We start from the raw sequence: 20,744 nt of genomic DNA on the forward strand, positions 1-20,744 counted from the left end.
CAATAGCCATGGTGTCCAATCAAAGACAAACAATTAATCATTAATTGTTAATCATAATGCCGAATCCACACACTGAGAGGATAATTAATACACCAGACGTCTGCAGCTGTGTTAAGTTAGCTAGCTGAACTATTACAGGAAATAAGAGTTTTGTCTTAAATTCACCAGGGCACCAACATGTCTAGAACCGGCCCTGCATTCATGTGCAAAAAGAAAGAAAAAAGTAAGTGGAACCAACACATTATGGAGAGTGTACTGCTGAATAGGAAGTCTATTAAATATAAATATATGAATTTACTCAAAAGAGTACAGTTCATGGTATGTTTTCATTAAATCGTCCACTTATAATAATAATATGGAAGCCAATTAATAATAATAAAAGTCATTACCAAACAAACTATTCCTCAAATTAATGAGACATTTTCTTAACATTTAATTTGGATTTTCCAAGCCACTTATCATCTTGGCTTTTGGATAACGCAATGGTTGTTAATCATTATGGGTTTTATTTTTTAAAGTTGTGACCGGAAACGCCACTGTTTACATCGGATTTACTTGACACTGCTGAGGAGAGCTGGAGGGGAAAAAAGGGAAAAAAGCGAAGAAAAAAAGGCATATTTGAGGGGCGGATTTGGACAAAGTTTCCCAACTGTCCCGACCCGAGGAGGCTCCGGGGGGGTTGCAGGGGAATCCATTTGACCGGTAATTAACACTGGAGTTATTAGTCGGCTGTTAATGAAGTGTTATTTTCAGTGTGTCTGAGAGCGCCTTCGTCCCGACCGCCGGAAGTCTGCATGAAGCTGCGTCTCCTACAGAGTCGACGGCGTTTTTTTTCACTCTTGTTTTTTTTTAATTCGAGACTTTTTTTCTCTTTTTTTATTTTCTCTGAGCGAGATGAGCAGGGAGTGAGGAATGGAGGCGTAGAGAGGAAGAGTGTTTGTGTTTACTTAGCAGCAAGCTAGTTAAGCATATGATTATACAGGCCTCCTTGTTGCAAAGCAAGCCAGCGAACAAAAGCAGAACATTAATGGAGGCGAGTTAGCTAGCTCCTCTTGTCTTGTTGCGTTAACCAGCTAACGCCATGTTTGTTTATAACCCAGATAGCTCATTACGCCTTTGGCAGCTGGTTAGCTGCAGTGTGACTCATCTATGCTGGGTGTTTCGCAAAGGGTTCCCACGTTTAACCGTGTTATGACAAATTAGTATTTACATGATTTCCTCTATCACTGCTAACGCAAGCTAGCAGTTGTGTAGCCAGCTAGTGCCCCTCATCAAACATGGCTCTCAGAGCACTGAAACATTGACTTTGTATTACACTTATGATGTTATGTAAATTAACTACACCCTGTTGGAACTCATTTAATTTTCCTTAAAGCTTGCCATATTATTTATTTAAAGGTTGTGCATCTGGGGAGGGGAGAAAGGGCTCATGAAGACAACCTAAAACATACATTGAGTTATATTTTGCATGTATTATACTGTTACCTCAGGTGTTTCAGAGTTTATTTTATTAGTCTATAACGTTATGTTAAAAGTGTAATTGTCATGGGCCTATGCTCCCTTCAATGTCCTAACAGATACAAGTTATTGTTAAAAGTTATACATTTAAATATCAGTTCAGCTTTACTAACATGTTATTACACGCTTGCTTTTCTTGGCATGTTAGCACAATGGCTATGCATGGCATTCACAATCTTCACCTGCATACAGAAAATCATACCTCGGAACTTCTTTAACTATTGGTCTGTAACAGTAGCAAAGTATGTGGAAATAAAGTGCAAATGCATGCTAAAATAGAACAATGAAACTATGAAACTTCCTTCCTTGTGCTACAGAAAACATGTTGCCTATGTGTCAGTGGGAGATGATCGGGAAACAGAAGATCAGAGGTTTGATAATGAAAAGATAGACGGTAGTCTTTCAAACAGTCCGTTTTGTCTCAAAAAAACATGTGCACTTTTAGAAGGGATGACACTTTCAACACATACTGTAAGAGCATCTAGTTTGGAAGAACAAGCCTCTCTGTTACCTTTTTCTGTCAATAAATGGTTATAACATTTTGGCACAGCATTGGGTTGCATTCCAAAACTAGACACATTAACACTGATGAAGCAACTCTAATATTGTGTTATGTGTTATTAGCGATGCAAACTGTGTAAGAATCTAGTGAGGAAGTGCATGGACTGTGTTGCAGAACATTATCAAAAACCTCAAAGACTGATTATTGTTAATTCTTTCTCAACTCTTGCCTCTTCTATCCTCCTGTAGATGTTTATTTTTTTTGTAAATATCCATCCCCGCGCGGTTGAACATCTTTGCCTGATTCCTTTCACATCCTCTTCTCTGTTAACCTGATTAAATATTTCACAAAAGCAACAAATCTAACGGCGTTATCCTAAAAGCATTTCCCTTTAACATTCAGTTGTGTAACAGCCATCGTACACATTTAGCTGGGATCCCTATGAGCAATAATTGCTTGCATATCAAAGTGGCTGATTTAACAGCCACAACACAAATGTTGTATCTGATGACTAGTCCGAGTGACACTGACCCTGAAACATGTTCGATGAGTCATCCAAAGAAGGAGAGGATTTATGAAAAGGAAACAAACCAAGATGATTGAAATGCAGCAATGCATGGTCTCGTTTCACGCGAAAAAAAACAGAAGCATAGGTAGAAGGAGGAAGAGGAGGAGGACGGGTGTTTTCTAAGTGTGTTGCTTTTTAATTACAGAAATAATGGACGATTCCCATTTCAACTCATCGTACTTTTGGTCTCCCGTCCACACTGTACAAGGACAGGTAGAGACAACCTTATTGTCCTGAAATACACATTATAGCATGGTGGTGTGTGCTATCGAAACATACCCTGGAAGCAATTAAGACATTTGTGGAAATTCTTTAAACATTACATGACACCAAACAATGATTTGACCCTGAACATTTAGTAAATAACACCACCTAATAAAGCTCGCCTAGTTGGTGAAGTTGGTTTAATCTCACACAAAAGCTGTTTGAATATTCTTGATATGTGAAGGGTTCACTTAATCACTCCTGTCCTCACCTCTTCATCCTCTCCTTACCTTTGTTCAATCTTCTCTCACATTGACTTCTTCTCCACACATGGATCCAACTCATTATTATTTCCTCATTATCCACCTGCTCTGCTTCCTTCCCTTTTCTCATCTTTCTTTCGTTGTTCCACCATCACCCATTTTTGTTGTTGTACCTTTATGACCTCACCCTTTTTCCTTGCTGTCTATATCACCTCCTTTTGCTACTGTTTTCCCATCCTCTTATCCTCCTCCATCCTTGTGTTTTCCCTTCCATCCTTTCCTCCTCCTCCTCTTCTGTCCTTTCCCATTTCCTCTCATTTCATTATGCCTGACCTCCCGTCTTCCTACACATGGCCCCTTCTTTTCCTCACCTCTTATCACTCCTCACCGGTCTTTCTCATCTCCCATGGCATGTAACTCTTCATTTTCCTACCTGTTCTCACTTCCTCACCCCTCCCACACTTTCTTCCCATCCTCCTTTTCTACCTCTTACCCCCAACCCGCCCCTCTACTCATCCCTCTCTAGATCGAGAACGCCATGTTCCTGAACAAGGCGAAGGAGCAGGTGGGTCACGAGAAGGCCAATGCGTCCTCCTTCCAACACACTTCTGCCACCTCCACCTCCTCCCCCCACTACCCCATGGCGGTGCTTGCCACCCCGGGCTCAGTGGACGCAGGGTCCGGGGTGCGGTTGGTCCCCAAACAGGAAGGAGGTGGCGGAGCAGCAGGGGGAGGTGATGGCAGCCTTGGGATGAGTGCGCTGGGCGGACACCTGCACCAGGCACACACCCAGAACATCACCGTCGTGCCTGTGTCCTCTACAGGAATCATGACTGCAGGTGAGTGGGCTGCACTTATTTACATTTCCGTATCCTCTCTTTATATTTGTTTGTTGGTATCACTTTAAAAAATATGAGTCACTATGTATATTTAACTGCAGCTGCTAGAAATCTTTATGCGAACAGTTTTCTATGTAATCTTAATTGTCTCTTCGTCTTCAATTAGGGCTTCACAAATAATCGATATTGATAAGGACTAGTAGAATTTTCAAATTCCAGTATGCGCCATATTAGTTAAAAGGCAACATAAATTAAAATACCATTCCAAATTAAAGAGGCCCTATTATGCACATTTTCAAAGTTTCATATTTGTTTTTTGTGCCTCTTCTTTGACACGTTTTCATGCTTTAATGTTCAAAAAGCTCTTTATTTTGCTCATACTGCCTGTGCTGCAGCACCTCTTCTTACCCTCTGTCTGAAACCAGAGCCCAGTCTGCTCTGATTGGTTGTCTGGACAGCTCTGTGGTGATTAGTAAAATGCTTAGAGATGTCCCGCCCCTTAGCCTATCAAGTCAGTGTGTGAGCGTTAGCCAATAGAAGGGTGAGTGTTCGTAATGATGTCAGTATGTGGCGAATAAAAGAGTCCAATGGAAGCGTGTCAGGCAGGGGTGGAGTGTGGGGGACAAAAACTCCCTTTGGAGGGAACTTAGAGATTTTAGCCTTTGCAGACCATTTACATGCACCAAAACCTTTATCCCCAAACATCAGAACAGGGCATTATATATTAAAATACCATTCTGTATTGTGTATTGGGATTTAGCTTGAGACTCCCGGCATACAAATCATATTCTACAGATTTAAGAAAAAATCTTTGTTTAGTACGGATACAAATTAAACCATGATAATTTTGACATATTTACAATGATAATTTCCTCTAATATCGCGAATCATATCACAATTGCAATATCAGTCAAACCATTGCAATTAGTTATATTTTCCAAATCCTGCTGCCCTATACTACTTGACTCTTAGTATGAATGGTAACCTAATGTAAAATGTTTGTTTGGGAGGCGTGTGGTGCAGTGGGTTGTGCGTTGCTGTTGGGGTCAGGGGTGCACAGGTTCAAACCCCACTGTAGTCAGCATGTCGTTGTGTCCCTGGGTAAGACACTTCACCACAAATTGCATTGTAATGTAATGTTTGGACCAATAACAACTGTTTCTCTTCTCCTCTCAGCGGGGTTAGTGTTCACCACCCCTCAAAGCACTCTGGTCCCCGCCTCCTCCACCCAGTCATTTGTTGCCGAACACCCCACTGCCACCACCATGATCGTATCTGCATTGCACCAATCAAACGCAGGTAAAACGAGGCCGCAGTTCCCCGTCACTTCAGTCATTTGGTTAATGGTCATGTTTAATCAAACTGCAGTTAAAGGTTTACGAATTGATTGAGGAATATAGAAGCTTTGTCAGCAATGTCTTACAGTACAGTCCTCTCAGTAAAACTGGCAGCCAAAACCTGCCTACTGTAAACATTTTTGGCCACCATTTAGTGGAGCAAATGGGACTGACCAACAAGGGCACCATGACACAAACTGAAGATATTTCTTAATCTATTCCTGAGATCAGTTAGTTAGGCTAGAAACACAAACATCAACTTCCTGTTTTTGACCCACCATGCATTCCTTTCCTTTCTTTCTACACTTTTCTCTTGTTTCCAGACAAGAAGGAGGACATTGCTGTCCCCCCCGCGGTCGTCATGCAGATGCCATCAAAGCGAGGCAGAAAGAACAAACAGATGATGGGCAGAATGGCTGGAGTGGGAAGGGTCCTCCCTCCAGGAAGTGATGCATTAATATTGGCACACCTTGCAGCTGGTGGACAGGTGAATGGAATGATATCTTAATGATATTTTGTCTTTAGCAGTAACTGATTTTCTAGTTGATTGTCAGTGTAACATGCTGTTATTGTGTTAGCACCACAATGCTGATCCATATGACCTGTCAAATGATGAGGACGAACACACCAACAAAGATGGCCCTAAATCATACAGGTAATGGAAAAACAATGAGATTACAGAAAAGTATTATCCTTTGTGGCGTCACCAGCTTTTTATGCGCATTTAGAGCAGGTCATCTTTAATAACAGACATTATCGTCTGTATTTTTAAGCCTAGACCCAACCCTGAATTAAACCTGCTTCCTTGTCTCTGTTACTGCTCACTTGTCCAGGTGTCGGATGTGTGCAGTGACGTTCTTCAGCAAGTCAGACATGCAGATCCACTCCAAGTCCCACACGGAGGCCAAGCCCCACAAGTGCCCCCACTGCTCCAAGTCGTTTGCCAACTCCAGCTACCTGTCCCAGCACATCCGCATCCACAGCGGGGCCAAGCCCTACTCCTGCACCTACTGCCAGAAAACATTCAGGCAGCTCAGTCACCTCCAGCAGCACACACGGTACTGGACTGAGTGTGCGTGTGTGTGTGCGTGTTCGTGTGTGTGTGTGCGTGCGTGCATGTGTGCGCACGTGTGTGTGTGCGTGCGTGCGTGCCTGCTTTGCATGTGGTCTCTGTTGTTAAAGCATGTGTCAGTGTGGTCCTGTGTGTGGGGACTGATGAAGGAAAGGGTGGTGGGTTGGGAATGTGCCAGGGTCTTTTGGGAGAGTGTTGCCAGCGTAAAAAGCTCTACGCCTCTAAACGAGCAACACGTGTACCGACTCAAATGTAATAGCGGTTATTAGCTTGTTTTTTTACTTTATTTATCAATTAAGACCAATTCCTTTCTGGTAAGTGGTAATTGTCAGGACAGGAAGCCAGCTTCGTCATTAATTGATCAGTTGCTTTGATCACTTCCAAGTCAAATTTTATTTTATTTATTTATTCATTTATTTAACAGGGACAGTGCACATTAATTAACATTGCTGTACATGTGCCAGAGTTAGCCAAGACGCTATTTTTCGTCTGTAGTCCCTGGACAGATTTTACAAGTCAACCAAAAACACATTTCATTTGTGTCATTGCATAACACATGTGGATGCATGCCACACTGCTCTCTGGAGGAGGTTAACTTACAGTACCAGTTACCAGTGGTGGGAGAAGTACTCAGATTATTTATTATTACTGTAAAAGTAGCAATACTACAGTGTTAACTTAATATATATATAATATAAATACTTTAAGTACCACAATATATTTTTTAATGATCCTACTTATAGTTATTGATGCATTACTTTGTTCATCACTTGTTGCATTGGGTAAAAATGGGGTTTATTACAAATACTTTATATATACTGGGTAACTTAACCTATAATATTTTATAATAATGGATTAGTTGATTTTATTTTGTACTCAAAATCTAAATCTGAAAAGTAGCTAGTAACTAAATATGTACACAAATGAAAAGTATTTGAGTAAAACTTACAACATTTGCCTCAAAAAGGGAGGAACCTTTTTACTGAAGTGCAGTACTTGAATTGATGTACTTAGTTACATTTCACCACTGCCAGTTACTATTAAAAAAAATATCAGTTTGGCTTGGTAGTGTCTGAATGCTGCCTTTTCTTAGCTATTATATTCTATCTGGATCCACCTTTGCTTTTACAATAATAATAAAAACAAATCCCTCTTTTGTTTGAGGCACCTTATAAAGACCTTTCCCTGACCTTGCCCCTAAAGTTAAAACATCCCAATTAAAAAAGGCAGTGAAAGTGCAATGTTAGCTAAAGTAACCCTAAGGAGATTAAAGGCACTGATTACGTTTTATAAATGACAAGATAGAAAGAAAGATAGACATAGAAAGTCAGTCTATTTAAATAACAAGTGCATATTCTTTATTTGAAACAAAACACGTTCCTATTTACCTTTTTCATTCTTTTAATGGACTGCAGACAGCCTATATGTTCCACACACCCTCGTGATCACATTTACAAAGCAGATAAAGCTGCTATCTCAACATTTAGATGGATTTGACTTGTCATTATCTGTGACCATGTAAGTGATGAAAGCACCTGCTCCCGTTCATGCCGCCATGACTCATGATTTTGACATTACCTGCCTTGTATTTTTATTTCCCTTATTGCGACGTTCTGGCTGTGTGGGTTTCAGGCCATTTTATTTTACATTTTAAACGGGAAGATGCGCTCCACTGGCCTGCCACACATCTTGCATTTGGCAAACATTATATACTGTCCACACACTCAAAGCAGAGCACACCAATAGAGAGAGAGAGAGAGAGAGAGAGAGAGAGGAAAGCGTGACTGTGCCTGCTGTATGTTTTTGTTCTGTGTTTTCACAACTCAGACACAGCACAAAGAGCACACTTTCTAATGATCTATGATCCACGCAATCGATATCACAATCTGTTCACTTTACAGCATGATTTGATTAAACGTGAGCTTTGGTCATGCTGTAGCTAAAGAAATCTCTCGCTTTTCTCTCTCTCTTTCTCTTCCTCACCCCTCCAACCCTGGTGTCCCGTGTTAGAAACCACACGGAGGCCAAGCCCCACAAGTGCCCCCACTGCTCCAAGTCGTTTGCCAACTCCAGCTACCTGTCCCAGCACATCCGCATCCACAGCGGGGCCAAGCCCTACTCCTGCACCTACTGCCAGAAAACATTCAGGCAGCTCAGTCACCTCCAGCAGCACACACGGTACTGGGGTGGGGGGGGGTTCAATGTCTGCTTGTGTATTTATGTGTGCAGAGAGTTGTGGCATTGTGGTTGTGTGCATCTTTTTGGCATTCTTTTGTGTGTTTCGCAGCATCTTATAGGGGAGGTATGCCTTGTTGTCAGGCGGCTTTGTCACAAAATAGTTGTTTTAATAAATAAAGTAGTAAGACATTAAGAGTGGCTTAAAAAGGTCACTGATCAGCTAAAGCAACGACCTGTCTTATGGTTATGTTCTTTTTTGGGTGGCTTTAGAATGTATATTTTTTATAAATGCCACAATTGTATGCCTGAAGATATGTTCTGCCACTTGTTGCCTGTTTGAAAAAGAGTCGTAAGGCAGGGTAGAATAACATTGATGGGGTACAAATAACCACAAAAGTTCTCAAATCCTTAGACGTAATCATTTATAAAGCCACTCACCGAAAGAAGCTACCTTTTTGGGCGGTAGGGAAAGGCAAGAGGTTCACTCTTACCTCCTTTTATAAAGTGCAGTGATAAAGTATTAGTTGTTTTGTAATCAACTAATGGTTTGCTTTACTGTTCTTTCAGGATTCACACCGGTGACCGACCGTACAAGTGTAACCATCCAGGCTGTGAAAAAGCTTTCACTCAGTTGTCCAACCTACAGGTAAATTAAATCACAGGTTTGATCCACGCTACTGATCTGGTCAAATGTCCCCTTGTAAGACCTTTTCTGTCTCTTTATTGGCTCCAAAAAGTTGAATATCAACTTTATATTTAGGTTTCATTAAACAAAATAAATCTGTCTTTAAGCGGTTATAAATGTTTCCAGTGTAACCAAGATCAAGGTAAATATTGTTCTTGGCCCATCTTAAATTACATTTTCTACTGTTTGAATAATAAATGTTGAAAAACATCCTCAGATTGTAAAGCCGTGTATTTGAAAATAATTACGTATTCATTTTTCTAAAGTGTATTCCTCTTCCCGCAGTCTCACCGTCGGCAGCACAATAAAGACAAGCCGTTTAAGTGCCACAACTGTAACCGTGGTTACACGGATGCGGCCAGCCTGGAGGTGCACCTGTCCACCCACACAGTGAAGCACGCCAAGCTGTTCTCCTGCGGCCTCTGCAACCGATCCTACACCTCGGTGAGCTCTCGGACCCGTCAATCACACATCAGACGTTCAGTGGTTGACACAATGCACTCTGGCCTCAGTATGACAAAGAAAATACATAATTATTCAAGATTGATCGAAGATTGTCCTAGTAGGCACATTCATACAAAGACAGAGAAATGCACACATAATGTTTAGAAAAGCATTAAACAAATGGATACAATTAATGTAGTAACATTAGCAGCAGCATAAAATGGCCCGCTACATTAAGTGCTCTAGGTATATTAAAAACATCAGAATCAGAAAAAACGTTATTAGTTACACAGCGGAGACATTTTCTTTTTTTTAGTCAGTTTATTGAACATGTCAGAAACAAAAACATACAACAATAATATATATATATATATATTCTCTTTTTTTCCTTTTTTCTTTTCTCACTCAAATTAATAATTATAACAAAGTACAAAAAACAAATAATAAAAAAACAAACAAACAAAAAAAACAATAATAATTCTCAGATAGTCTCTGTCATGTTCAACAGGGGCAAGAAGAAGCTTAAAAAAAACTTTTCTGGTCCTACCCCCTCTAGGATATATTTTTCTTATAAATAAAACATTAGGTCATCGTCATCAGCGACATGTTTGTCTTTTGTTTGCTTTTAGTTTACAAAACAATCAGAAATAAATTACTTTTACAATTACAAGAAATAACAACAAATGGGATTTGACAGGTCCTGTTCATAACCATTAATGATTTGACTCCTAAATAATACTTTCAGTTTAGATAGACTTGTACAATATTTCAGTGCATCATTACAGACTAACACCTTTTGATGAGATGCAATGAAGTTTGGCATTTGTTCGTACGGGTGGTTTTTAAAAAATGCAGTTTCCTCTCAACATGTGCATGCTTTCTCTCCGTGTGAAAAGTCCCTGGATATTATGAGGTCATTGTTGATTTGCGGCTTTGAACATCATTTGAATAGTTTTATAGTCAACCAGGTCTTGTAGTTTTAGTGTTTTTAGTTTGATGAACAATTTATTTGTAGGTTCTCTGTACGTAGTTTTATGTATAACTCGTATGGCTCTTTTTTGCAGGATGAAGATAGGATGTGTATTTGTTTTATATGTGTTCCCCCAAACTTCCACACAATACATCATGTATGGAAGTATGAAGGAGCAGTACAGCATAAACAAAGAAGCTTGATTAATTCGGTATTTGGCTTTATTCAGAATTGCTATTGATTTGGATATTTTGGCTTTGATAGCTTACTGTATATGTGGTTTCCAACTTAATTTATTGTCTATGATTACTCCAAGGAATTTTATTTCCGATAGTCTTTCTAATTGGACGCCATTTATAGTGAGTTTCTTCTCTGTATTGGTCGATCGATTCCCAAATATTTTGAGTTTGGTTTTGCTTGTGTTCAATGGTAATTTATTTGTGGTCAAACCAGATCTTCATCCTGCTCAGTTCCTTCTCCATTGTGACCAATAGCTGTTCTAAATTCAATTCAAAACCTTTATTTATCCAGGTAAAATCCCATTGAGATCAATGATCTCTTTTTCAAGGGAGACCTGCAGCAGTAGGTTCCACAAGAAGACATAAAAACATAAACAACAGAACAACAAAAGGACATCATACAGCAAAATGTACAGGGATTACAATTTACATATTTAACCACATGTACAGGTACCAACAGCATCTGATTTTGTAGCATCCAACCGAGCTTTAAAAACATGTAGTGGTACTAGCTTGGTAATTTTTCATTCTTTTTGCAGACTGTTCCATGTTAATGGAGCTGCACATCTAAAAGCTTTCTTCCCTAAGACAGTCCTAGCACTTGGCACATTTAATAAAACCACAGCATGCGATCTCAGGCAATAAGTACTTTCAATTCGCAGAGAGATCAGGGAGCAGATATAAGATGGTAGTTTATCCAACATGGCTTTGTAAATGAAAAAGTACCAGTGACTGAGCCTCCGTACAGTAAGTGATGGCAAAACCGCCTTGGTATACATGGTACAGTGATGCGTAAGTGCTTTACAATTTGTCAAAAATCTCAGTGCACTGTGATACGCAGCATCTAACTTGCTCAGGTAATTGGCAGGTGCATTCATATATAACAAATCACCATAGTCCAGCACAGGTAAAAAGGTCACAGTGACTAGCCTTTTCCTGGCCTCAAGCGAGAAACAGGACTTATTTCTGTAAAAGAAACCTAGCCTAACCCTCAGCTTTTTAAGCAGGTTATTTACATGAAATTTAAAAGTGAGACAATCATCAAGCCAGATACCCAAGTATTTATAACAGGTAACCACTTCAAGTTGTATTCCTTGCGTAGTTACGCAAGTTAGTATTTTTAGCTTTAGAAAAGAGCATTACCTTGGTTTTATCCACATTTAAAAGAAGCTTAAGCTCAGAGAGCTGAGCCTGAATAATGTTAAAAACAGCCTGTAATTTAACAACAGCCTCGTTAATCAAGGGACCTGCACAGTACATAACGGTATTGTCCGCATAAAAATGTAAGGTGGCTCCTTCGACATTTTCACCTAAACTATTAATATAGATAGAGAATAATAGCGGACCTAAAACTGAACCTTGTGGTACACCATTAGTGATGTTTAACCACTCAGAAGACAGCCCATCAAACTGAACACATTGAGACCTTTCAGAGAGGTAGTTCACAAACCACCCCACTGCATGGCTGGATATGCCAATACTGACCAGCCTCTGCTTCAAAATGCGATGATCGACGGTATCAAAAGCTTTGGATAGGTCAACAAATAGAGCTGCACAACTCTGCTTATTATCTAAAATACTCGTAATATCATTTCCCACTTTTAAATCGTCCCCACAGCAGAGTAGACTTGTGTCGTCTGCAAAAAGAATGGTTTTAATAATTTTTCGTACTTCACATATATTGTTAATATACAGAATAAATAGTAATGGCCCCAAGACTGAGCCCTGAGGCACCCCGCATGTAACCTGCAGTAGTTGTGATTTATGGCTATGTAGGTAGCTGGATAGCCATGATAGTGCAACACCTCTAATGCCATATCTCTGTCGTTTTTTAATTAATAACTCATGGTCAACCGTGACAAATGCTTTTTTAAGGTCCAGAAATATCCCTATTGCATATTCTTTCTTTTCTATTGCCTTAGTAATGTGTTCCATAAATTCTATAACTGCAAATTATGTAGTTCTGTTTGCTCTGAAACCATATTGTTGTTCATAGAGTATGTTATGTTTGGTGATGAAGTCATTTAGTCTTGTATAGTAGATTTTTTCCAGTATTTTAGAAAACTGTGAGAGCAATGAAATTGGTCTATAGTTTGACAGTACATGTTTATCTCCAGATTTATGTATTGGTATGACTTTAGCAGTTTTCATTTTATTTGGAAATACACCGGTTTGTATTGACTGATTACAGATATGAGTTAGTGGTTTGGCTATACATTCAATAATGTTTTTAACTGTATACATGTCAATATCATGACAGCCTGTAGACCTTTTACTCTTAAGTTTTTTAACTGTGTCAATAATTTCATTTTCATCAGTCCCTCTTAAGAATATAGTTTCCTTCACATATATATCTTTACTTTAAACATTTAAATTCTTACAGCAAAGTAGACAGTTTAGATAAAAATCTAAATAAATAATAGACTAAAATGTTGAATTAGGGGGCAATCACATTAATAAAAAAAGTCAAATAAGTACCCATCCAAACTTGAAAAGATATAAGTCGCATTATACAGGTAAGTGAACAAATAAAATAATATATGATGTAGCATCCAAAAAATACATGAATTAAATGCAAATGAGTATATGCTGCACGGTGTTACATCACAGAAGTGTTTTTTCAAGGCAAGGCAAGGCAAGTTTATTTATATAGCACCTTTCAACACAAGGCAATTCAAAGTGCTTTACAACAAACGAAAGACATTAAGAAAATGGCATTTAAAATCAGTCATTAAAAAGAAAAGATAATAAAATAAACATTAAAAGAAAAAATACATGGATAAAAGTTACAGTGCAGTTTAAGATGTGAATAGTTCAATTAAAAGCAGCGGCAAAAAGAAAAGTCTTTAGTCTGGATTTAAAAGTAGTCAGAGTTGCAGCGGACCTGCAGGTTTCTGGGAGTTTGTTCCAGATATTTGGAGCATAATAACTGAACGCTGCTTCTCCATGTTTAGTTCTGACTCTGGGGACAGAAAGCTGACCAGTCCCTGAAGACCTGAGAGATCTGGATGGTTCATAATTTAGCAGGAGGTCAGAAATGTATTTTGGGCCTAAACCATTCAAAGCTTTATAAACCAGCAGCAGTATTTTGAAATATATTCGTTGACACACAGGAAGCCAGTGTAAAGACTTCAGAACAGGAGTGATGTGATCCACTTTCTTAGTGTCAGTGAGGACTCGAGCAGCAGCGTTCTGAATTAGCTGCAGCTTTCTAATAGATTTTTTAGTGAGACCTGTAAAGACACCATTACAGTAGTCCAGTCTACTCAAGATAAAAGCATGGACAAGTTTTTCCAAATCCTGCTGTGACATTAGTCTTTTAATCCTAGATATATTCTTTAGGTGATAGTAGGCTGATTTAGTAACTGTTTTAATGTGACTGTTGAAACTCAGGTCAGAGTCCATGACTACACCTAGATTGCTGGCTTTATCTGTTGTTTTGAACATTACAGACTGAAACTCAGTGCTAACTTTTATACATTCTGCCTTGGCTCCAAAAACCATTACCTCAGTTTTATCTTTGTTTAATTGGAGAAAGTTCTGACACATCCAGTCATTGATTTGTTCAATGCACTTACTCAGTGTTTGAATTGGAGCATAGTCTCCTGGTGAAATTGTTACGTAAATGTGTGTGTCATCCGCATATGGTAACTTATTTTGTTGTTTTTCATTATCTGAGCCAGTGGTAGCATGTAGATGTTAAAGAGAAGAGGCCCCAAGATGGAGCCTTGAGGTACCCCACATGTCATATTTGTCAACTCAGATGTGTATTCACCTATAGAAACAAAGTTGTTTCTGTCTTTTAAGTAGGATTCAAACTAATTTAGAACTGTTTCCGAATGTCCCACCCAGTTTTCTAGTCAGTCGAGTAATATGTTGTGGTCAACAGTGTCAAACGCAGCACTGAGATCTAATAATACTAACACTGAAGTTCTGCCACTGTCTGTGTTTAAGTGGATGTCATTGAAGACCTTTACAAGAGCAGTCTCAGTGCTGTGGTTTGGACGAAAGCCTGACTGGAACACATCGAAACAACTATTTAAATGCAAGAAATTACTCAACTGTTGAAAAACAACTTTTTCAATAATTTTACCTAGCAATGGCAGGTTTGATATGGGCCTGTAATTGTTCATTACTGAAGCATCTAGATCAGGGATCTCCAACCTTTCTTCATCTGAGAGCTACTTTGAAAAAATTAAAGTGTCCAAGAGCTACATGCATCACATCGCTTACTTATTCACATAGCACTCATCAGTTGAATTAAGCTATACTTTTGTACAACTGTGAAATTGCAATACCTAAAGCTTATCACAAATCGTAACTTCACATCAAGGTCCAAGAAAACGAAAATGTCTCACATATTATTATGGCCCACATAGTGAGTACATCACTGAGAAGGCACATAAGTGTCCTTAAAGGAATGGTCCACTCATTAGATAATTAATCAAAACTTCAGTATTTAGTGAAACGTTATGTTTAAACCATACCCTGAAGAAATCAGCGATATTCCCCGGTAAATAATGATTTTATAGCTCTTTTTTATCAAGACCTGTATATTCCGTCTGGCCGCCGCCATGTTTGCCATTTTCAGTAGTCACGTGATGGTCGTGACGTCATCCATGCGTTCACTTTGTCAACACACGGAAACATGGTGGAGTATTTCAGTTCGGACTCGTCAGCAGAGGAACAAGTTTTGACCAATGTGAAGAGATTGGATGGGGGAATTCAGCGACACCCTCTGTCCTTAGACCCTCACATCGTACAAGGAAAAACTTCCGGAGAAAACCCACAGTTTAAAGGGAACATGGGAGAAACCTCAGGGAGAGCAACAGAGGAGGGATCCCTCTCCCAGGACGGACAGACGTGCAATAGATGCCGTGTGTAAATTGAAAAGATAATACATTTGCAACATAGGTAGTCCAAATGTTTGGAAATGCATGTGTGTATAATGGGAAGATGATATAAGATACTATATGTATGCATGTAGTACCACCCTTGCTAGCTTTTCCCTCTCTAGTTTAGCATACTCAGCTTCGTTGTCCCTGGCCATAGAATCACGATTTTATGGGGCCGGAAAAAACTGGGGTAAAATACACACTAGCCGGTACTACGCTATACGGAAAGGCCACCAAAAACTGTCCTGGCCTGGACGCTAAAGGACGTTAAAACGGGGCTAGCCGCTGCAATGGAAATGCGCTATAACATACCTTATTCTTACTCCGAGCACTACTTCTGCTCCTCCGTCGCTTCACACTTGCAGAGGGCGATTTCTCAACTGGCCGAACTGGTGTCCTGGTCGGTGATGACACCAGAAAGACCGATGGTACTGCATCTCCATTAAGTAATGGTTGTTCCATAAATCCCATGTTATGTTTGATCATACTCTCAGAGTAGTCGTCCGGAAATGTGAAATGTTCGCTGCATACATGAGCCTGTAAATCTCTCGGTTCGGGCCGGCCACATTTCGCTAGCCACTGCCTCCGAATGTACTTCTTATGCTTACCTTTTGGCAACAGATGGAACCGAGCATTCCGTGGATTGTTCCTATCCGAATTATGGCAATATTTCGCGATACAGTGAGGCATATTTGAATAGAGAAACTACAGTAAATAACATGGAGATCAACGTGTCTTCGAAAACCAAACGCATGGATTACGTCACGTCCGGGAAATGGCGGCGCCCACAGTGTTGATGTTATTTCGGTATATAATCAGTTTAAAATCACTGATAATGTCATCGGATTAAAAAAAAAAAAAGAGAGACTGGCAGAGACTGGACTGTTTTATCGGATGATAATTTTTAAAAAATGAGTGTCATGAGCATACCATTCCTTTAATCACCACCTGACAAGCATCATGCACTTATGGTCAAATAAGTGCATTCACTCTTTTGTACAGTCAGTGAGATGAATGGCACTGCATGGAGTCCACCATAGAGGTGTATGCTGGAGTGCACTTAGGATCACTCGAATAGAGGCATTTAAATGTTCATCTGTCAGTCTTGTTCTGGGTCTACAAGGCTCCAGCAATGTTGTGAGTTTTGCTGAGACTTAAGCTGAACATGATTTTGGAGATTTATAACCTCCATCTCCATCTGCACAGGATTAACACTGAACAGTTCAGCTATCTTTTTCATCTTCTTCGTCTTCTTCGTCTTGACATGAAATTATAAACCATAATAAATCAACTGTATAGGTCTAGCCTCCCTATATCTGTGTGTGACATTGTTCCATCCTCAAAAACAAAAAACTAATGTTTCTGCAGTCTAGCTGCAGCTTCTAGCAACGGTCTTCTGTTAAAAAAAGGATACTGAATGTCTTGAAAGTGGCATCACACACATGACTTGAGTCTGAACACAAGGCAGCAAGAGGAGGATTTCAGAAGTTGAATAATGTCCTCTAAGTTTTTATCATTAATCTGATGGAATTGTGTCATGGTGTCTGACTTGATATTAGGTGGACATAGGGACAACACATTTGCTGTACCTGATGCAGAGGCACTGACTGCTTGTCTGATTTTCTGAATTTTGTCAGTGAAAAAAAAGGCAAAATCATTGCAGACCCTGGTGGATATAAATTCAGAGGCTACTGACACTGGGGGGTTTGTTAGTCTGTCGACGGTAGCAAACAAGGCACGTGCGTTGTTTTTGTTTTTGGTAATGATGTCAGAGAAGAAAGACATCATTTGCAGTCTAAAGTAGTGCAGTAGAATCCAGGAATAACAATATTTAATTGTACAAAAAGAAAAAATCCCTTTTTTGAACACTATATTGAACCTGATAAGTGTTGTGCAGTGCTTTGCTTGTGATGTTAAGGAGGCACACAACTTCAGGACAGGTGCTTTCAGAAGTAAGACAATTATAAAGAGTAAGAGGTGTCCTTTAAAACTTGAAGGCCCTTATTTTGCAGTCTACCCAAAGAGAGAGTTGACAGGAATTACAGGCTTGGAGGTTTGTAATAGCTGTGCCGTCATGTCTTGTACTTTTCTCTCTCTCCAACTCCAGGAAACGTATCTAATGAAACACATGAGGAAGCACAACCCCGACCCGCTAACCGTGGCCGCGACATTAGCCGCTCAGCAGGCCCAGGGCCTCACACCGGGGGGGGGCCGGGGCCGTGGCCGAGGGAGAGGGACTGGAGGTGCAGGCAGAGTGGACCAGCTCCACAGCCAGAACCCCAACAGCCAGAACCCCAACCCTGGAGCTCCAGGCATCTACCAGCAGAGCCAGCAGCCCCCCGAGGCTGTGGTCCAGTGCCCGTTCGACCTGCAGCAGTACAAGACAGTGTCAGCCAGCGAGATCCAGTACAAACCGGTCTCTGTGGCAGACCTGCCAGTGGCACACAAAGACCTCTGCCTCACCGTCTCCACCTCAGCCATACAAGTGGAGCACATGAACTCATAGGTCGAGTCTTCACACTTTTAGGAATTACTAATTCCGCATTGTAAAAAGGTCGATATAAAAAACGTAATTTACGTTACGTTTAAAAAACGTAATTGAATTCTATTCACTATTAAGTTCTTCTTTAACAGGAAAAATGGCTATGTTAAATCCCAATGCAATTTTTTCCTTCATTTTAAGAAGCTTTAATGCTGAGTAGAGTAATAAATTACTTGTTAGAACACAGATATTTTACAATGTGCTTCTCGATTCCTGAGCCTACTTGTGCCAAGTATCTCTCAGTAGAAATGCTGGTGTTGGACACTGATATAAACAGTTTATTATTGAGGCTAAAGCCACATTCCTTCAGTTTGTGATAACTTAACCAAAACCTAATCTGAGATCACGTTTGGCTTTTACATCATTATGAATGAAATGGTGATTAAAACCAGACCTGAATTTCTCTAAAGCATGTTTAATCTAATTTGAACGACTCAATGGACTTTTGTAAAACACACCTAATACACTGATCCGAAACCAGCAGTCCTCTGAGGATTTTGATAAAAGAGGCTCACTGGTGTCGCTTCTCTTTTTTTATTGCATTGTTTGCAATGAAGATGTAAAATATCTGTACATTTAAAAATGACACTTCTCTCTGCACGTTTATGGTACAGGGAACGGTGTAATTTTGAGCACATTCAGATCACATTAATCTGAACATTCTGCATTATTTAGTTCAAGCCAAACAAGGGAGAGAAACAAGACAAACAAAGAAAAAAGACTGTAAGGAAGGACTTATTGAATAAGTGTGGATGACTTATGAATGACACCTTTTACTGTACATCGAGGTTGGATCGGGAACGCTAAATTGGAACCAGAGAAAAGACCACAACAAAAGAGGGGCTGGGGAAGGAAGATGATGAGGTGTTTTATTGGATCAGCCTAAAACCTGGGGCTGAGTTTTGAAGTGTTCACTTCAGAAATCATGAGAGGGGGTTGAAGAACCATTTCCTTGTCTGAGCCCAAAGTATTGAACAAAAGAGACGGGCCGCTTAAGAATGCACTTAATATGAGAAATCTGCAACAAAGTGAGAGAAAAACGGCTCTTGGTGGGGTGGGAGGGGTCAACGAGAAAGCACTTGATGAAGCTTGTACTTCATGTCTATGTTTGTCATTATTGTACTTTTTTTTATATATCATATGTATGTATTTTTCTACCAACAGAGAAACATGTGAACAAACGCTGAGAGAAAGCATAGTGATGCATGAATGTGAAGGGAACAGAGAGACAAGTCCTAACGGAGTGTTTTTGTCCCATTATTTTCTTTTTGTTACCATTCAAAGAAAGTAGTAAAAAAAAGGCCCAACGCAACATAGTCAGTTGTTGGGGAAATAATGATTGTGTGATAAAAATGGCTAACAGGTACTGTTATCTTTTTTTTTTTTTTATAGAACTATTCATACATATTATTACTACTTTCATTGTAACTATTTAAAATCTTATCCACATTATTATCAACCTGAGGCATTATGGTATTGCAGTATGCTGTAGATAGAAAATACTTTTTTCATCTGTAAAAGGGAAGTATGTCCTGTGTAAAGAATGTATGGAAACTAAAGGAACTCTTGTTAGCATGTGCCAAACCATTGGCTGCCTCGCAGGTCACATCGATCGTAACTTCAAAAACCTGTCAAATAAAATAATTTCAAGGCCTGAGAAGTTTGGGAATAATTTGAAAAGTTGATGACACTATCGGAAATCATTTGATCGAATTATGATGTGTTTGACGACGCAACATTTCCTGCATTTTAAGCCCTGCTCTCCCTTTGCACACTGTGATATTTATTCTAATAAGGATGTAACATAAAATGGTTTAACTAAATTAATATTATAACACTTAATGTGTAGCAATATAGACAAGATTATTGTGGAAACAACAATCTTGTTCACCAATGAGAATTCCTTCAAACTGAGAGTATAGTTTAATGACTAAATTATAGATCTGTGACCTGGGACACTGCTGCCATGTTTTTGTGCACACGCTATCTCTACCCAATCAGAATGTGCAGGCAGCCTGTAAGCGACTGCTTGTCTTCATGTATACTCCTTGTATTTCATTGTGACTTTTTATGAAAAATAACAGATTCTCAATATTCTTGTTAATGTTATTACTGATGCTCCTGATAATAGTACCGTTATTAACTGCCCTCTTATGCTACACTCTTGCATACTGTATGCACAAGTACACCTCTTGCTCATCTGAACAGACTGTTTCTTCCCTGAAGGAGAATAAAGTTCGAAAAACAGTTTATGATGAAAATAACGCAATTGTCTGATTTCATTTTTCCAACTCCAGACTGTGTACTACTGACAATAACGTATTATGTCATACATTTTTGAATGTTTTGATCAAACATAAGTTCAAAGTGTCTGAAATATTTTATAATATCTCTAACTCAAACTGTGAACCACACTTATTGTCAAGGAATAATTAATTGATTAGTCAGTTTAGCATACACAATTAGTTTTGTTGTAAAATATTCGAGC

At 39.4% G+C, this 20,744-nt stretch overlaps 1 protein-coding gene across 3 annotated transcripts; it reads left to right on the forward strand.

Annotated features, from left to right (window-relative positions):
- The first annotated feature begins 560 nt into the window (after positions 1–560).
- Positions 561–20,520, forward strand: znf384a (zinc finger protein 384 a). 3 transcript variants are annotated; one of them, XM_034094364.1, is made up of 12 exons: positions 561–702; positions 1,836–1,889; positions 2,734–2,801; positions 3,582–3,894; positions 5,071–5,193; positions 5,555–5,718; positions 5,810–5,886; positions 6,065–6,289; positions 8,314–8,481; positions 9,049–9,127; positions 9,452–9,610; positions 17,822–20,520. In XM_034094364.1, the coding sequence occupies exons 2-12, from the start codon at positions 1,841–1,843 to the stop codon at positions 18,218–18,220; spliced, it is 1,824 nt and encodes a 607-aa protein (XP_033950255.1). In that variant the 5' UTR covers positions 561–702; positions 1,836–1,840; the 3' UTR covers positions 18,221–20,520. The 3 variants fall into 3 exon arrangements, with proteins under 3 accessions (XP_033950255.1, XP_033950257.1, XP_033950256.1); XM_034094366.1 differs by lacking the exon at positions 2,734–2,801; XM_034094365.1 differs by lacking the exon at positions 1,836–1,889.
- The last annotated feature ends 224 nt before the right edge of the window (positions 20,521–20,744 follow it).

Source organism: Pseudochaenichthys georgianus, chromosome 11 (assembly GCF_902827115.2).
Source record: "Pseudochaenichthys georgianus chromosome 11, fPseGeo1.2, whole genome shotgun sequence".
NCBI lineage: Eukaryota > Metazoa > Chordata > Actinopteri > Perciformes > Channichthyidae > Pseudochaenichthys > Pseudochaenichthys georgianus.

Coding starts and splice junctions, on each gene's coding strand:
- znf384a (XM_034094364.1), top strand. CDS start 1,841: ATGTTGCCTATGTGTCAGTGGGAGATGATCGGGAAACAGAAGATCAGA. Junction 1,890..2,733: donor CGGGAAACAGAAGATCAGAG/GTTTGATAATGA, acceptor TTTTAATTACAG/AAATAATGGACGATTCCCAT. Junction 8,482..9,048: donor CACCTCCAGCAGCACACACG/GTACTGGGGTGG, acceptor CTGTTCTTTCAG/GATTCACACCGGTGACCGAC.